Source organism: Nanorana parkeri, unplaced genomic scaffold (genome assembly GCF_000935625.1).
Source record: "Nanorana parkeri isolate BGI_ZX_2015 unplaced genomic scaffold, ASM93562v1 scaffold2150, whole genome shotgun sequence".
NCBI classification, from domain to species: Eukaryota; Metazoa; Chordata; class Amphibia; order Anura; family Dicroglossidae; genus Nanorana; species Nanorana parkeri.
This window is the reverse complement of record NW_017308418.1, coordinates 186,477-189,206: the sequence shown is the minus strand read 5'-3', so window position 1 is coordinate 189,206 and position 2,730 is coordinate 186,477. Positions and strand designations below refer to the sequence as shown.

The window sequence follows — 2,730 nt, the reverse complement described above, 5'->3', positions numbered from 1 at the left end:
ACCTAACTCTAGGTAGTTTTTTAAAAGGGTACAAATATAACACCCGCCATTAACCTGGAGCTGCCCTCTGCAGTACATCTTCCTCCTACGGGCCCAGGACGGGCTTACCGGGTGTCGGCGGGAAGCTGGGGAGGAGAGCGGCGGCGAACATCCGTGCGCCAAACCCCTCCCCGTACTATGGGATCGGGAGCGACGCAGATTGCATCACTTCCGGTCCCTGAGCTGTCATTGCTCGGCTCCTGGAGCCTGCGATCTGCACTTCAATAGCTCATTTGGAGTGTAAAGGTGACACTCGGGGTCTTTTGGACCCCCAGCATCACCTTAAAGAGGACCTGTCACCACCAATATGCTATCACATGGGGGGCTTGTAAGCCCTCCTATGTGATAGCAATTAAAGTAAAGGAAAAAAAAAACAGTTTTAATAATAACATTAAATAAAATAAATTGTAAAATGTAAAATAAATGTTTGAGTCCCCCACTCCTGCGAGCATGCGCGTTGTCACGTAAACACGCGTCGGGTGCGCCTACTTATGAAAACGACGATCACGCTACACATGTTGGGTATCGCCGTGCACGCCGGAGTGAGAGCAATAATTATAAGACCAGTATTTACACGTATCTCCAAACTGATGACCTGTGGGGGCTTTTAAAGCGTTGTCTAGGGACTTTTTGGGGTACTGAATTCTGTCGCCGTTTCACGGACGCACACAATTTTTAACCTGGGCATTTTGGGTATCTGTTTACTCGCCGTAACCTCATCTTTTATAGTTTATAACAAACATTGGTATTTTATTGTGTTTTGGGGCACTAAATCTAACTAAAGTGCATTTTTCACAAAATTTTTGGGTTTGATAATAAGTTGCGCTAATATCGTGTATTGAATAAAAGTTCTAATTTTTATATAAAACTATTGTCTCGAGTGCCTAAAAAACCCCAATCTCCAAAATACCCTCTTTTTTGCGCTAATATCGTGCAATATAAAAATTTGCCACTACCACCTTTTTTTTCTGCAGGGTCTCGGCTTTCAGAAAATATATCATGTTTGGGGGGTGTTAAGTAATTTAAATAGTGAGTGCAAAAAATGGGGAAAAAAAGGCCTTTGTCTTTAAGGGGTTAAAGTCTCCTACTCTTAAAGGGACTGGACGTGGCGCGCCCTCAGAGAGGAATGAAGGGGGTGTGGCCTCCCAAGAGAACCTGTCACTTTGCCCTGAATGGGCGTGTTTTAAACCAAGAACCTAATGCCATGTATTGAAAATCCTCCATGTGAACCTTCTTCTTCCAGAGCCTGAAGCAGTTCCTCTACTTTGTGCGCAAGGAGCGCGCGCACCTCACCCCCGAGAACCTGGAGGAAAGCTTGCAGTTTGGCTCGGTGAGAGGGTCCTACATTGCCGCCCTGCTGAGGCTGATGAACGGGATCTACGCCCCCTACATCTTCGGGAACACCAGCTGGCCTGAGAGCATGCGCAACAATTTCTCCGCCAACGTTCACCGCTTCCTTGCTGCGCTGACGGGTAGGTCTCCGCCCCTGGCAACCGGCGCCACTTGTCCTTATACTGAACCAAATATGGCCGCTTGGAGTTTGTAGCGTTGTCTTTAAGGTCCAATTAAACTATTCTGTGTGTGGAAGCAGTTGGTCTCTTTGCAGAGGTTTGACACGGCCAATGCCAAGTCAGAACTATGGCTTTGCATCTGCTCCCTGCTGATTGGAAAGCTCTGGCTGTAACTCAGTACGGAGTGTGTCGGACCTCTGCAAGGAGACCACTGCTTCCCTACTGAAGACCTATAGCTATGCAATCAGTTCATGCTCCCTGCTGATTGGAAAGCTCTGGCTGTAACTCAGTACGGAGTGTGTCGGACCTCTGCAAGGAGACCACTGCTTCCCTACTGAAGACCTATAGCTATGCAATCAGTTCATGATTCCTGCTGATTGGAAAGCAAAAAGAAAATAATAAAAAATAAATGAAGAAATAAATAGTTAATAAAAAATAAATAAATAAATGAAAAAATTATATATTTCCCAGTATTGTACCAAAAAAAAAATTCTACCAAATGGAAGTGTTTTTATGTACTTAAAAACAGCGTAAAACCATAAAACTATTTAGGTCAGCAGATTAAACATATTCTATTTTACTGATGCGTACTGCAAGTTTGGTCTCTTGGCATCTAGGCTTCAATGACCTTTTGGTCCTAAATGGGTTAATCTTAAAGCCGAGCTCCAGGCAAACAACTTAATACACAGATAAAACACATACATGGGAGCTGCTTTACCTGCCAAAGGATTTGTATTTCCGACCTTCCAGTCCCGAGAATTGCACAGCTCTACCACACAGCACAGCCCTGTCTAGAAGAGCAGAGACCTGATTTTTCTCTGCTGCAGTTCAGGTCATTTACAGGTCATGCCCCTCCCCCAGCCTGTGACTGGACAGTGAAAGGAGAAGCAGCAGACTGATGAGCTCATCTCCCTGTCACTCTGCTCTCTCCTCTTATCAGCAAGTCCCTTGTCGGCACATACATTAAAGGAGAACTATGAGGAGTGCTTTTCACTCACCTCATAGTTCTAGCCGACCTGTGACAATGAGACTGTCACAGGTCGGCTCAGTAGATTGGGAGGTGAGCGAACACATACCGGCGTTCGCTCACCTCTCGATCCTGTCCTGGCTCTCTGCCGTGAAAGGGGAGGAGCTGGACTCCCCGCTCCGATCCGCCAGCGCTGACTGCCATCTGGTTGCC

General features: G+C 46.2%; 1 protein-coding gene across 1 annotated transcript in view; it reads left to right on the top strand.

Annotated features, from left to right (window-relative positions):
* Positions 1 to 2,730, top strand: part of DNAH2 (dynein axonemal heavy chain 2) — a 197,087-nt gene that overhangs the window by 10,796 nt on the left and 183,561 nt on the right. Inside the window, exon 7 of the mRNA XM_018572866.1 lies at positions 1,292 to 1,511. Within this exon, the coding sequence (XP_018428368.1) occupies positions 1,292 to 1,511 (220 nt within the window). The remainder of the gene's footprint in view (positions 1 to 1,291; positions 1,512 to 2,730) is intronic.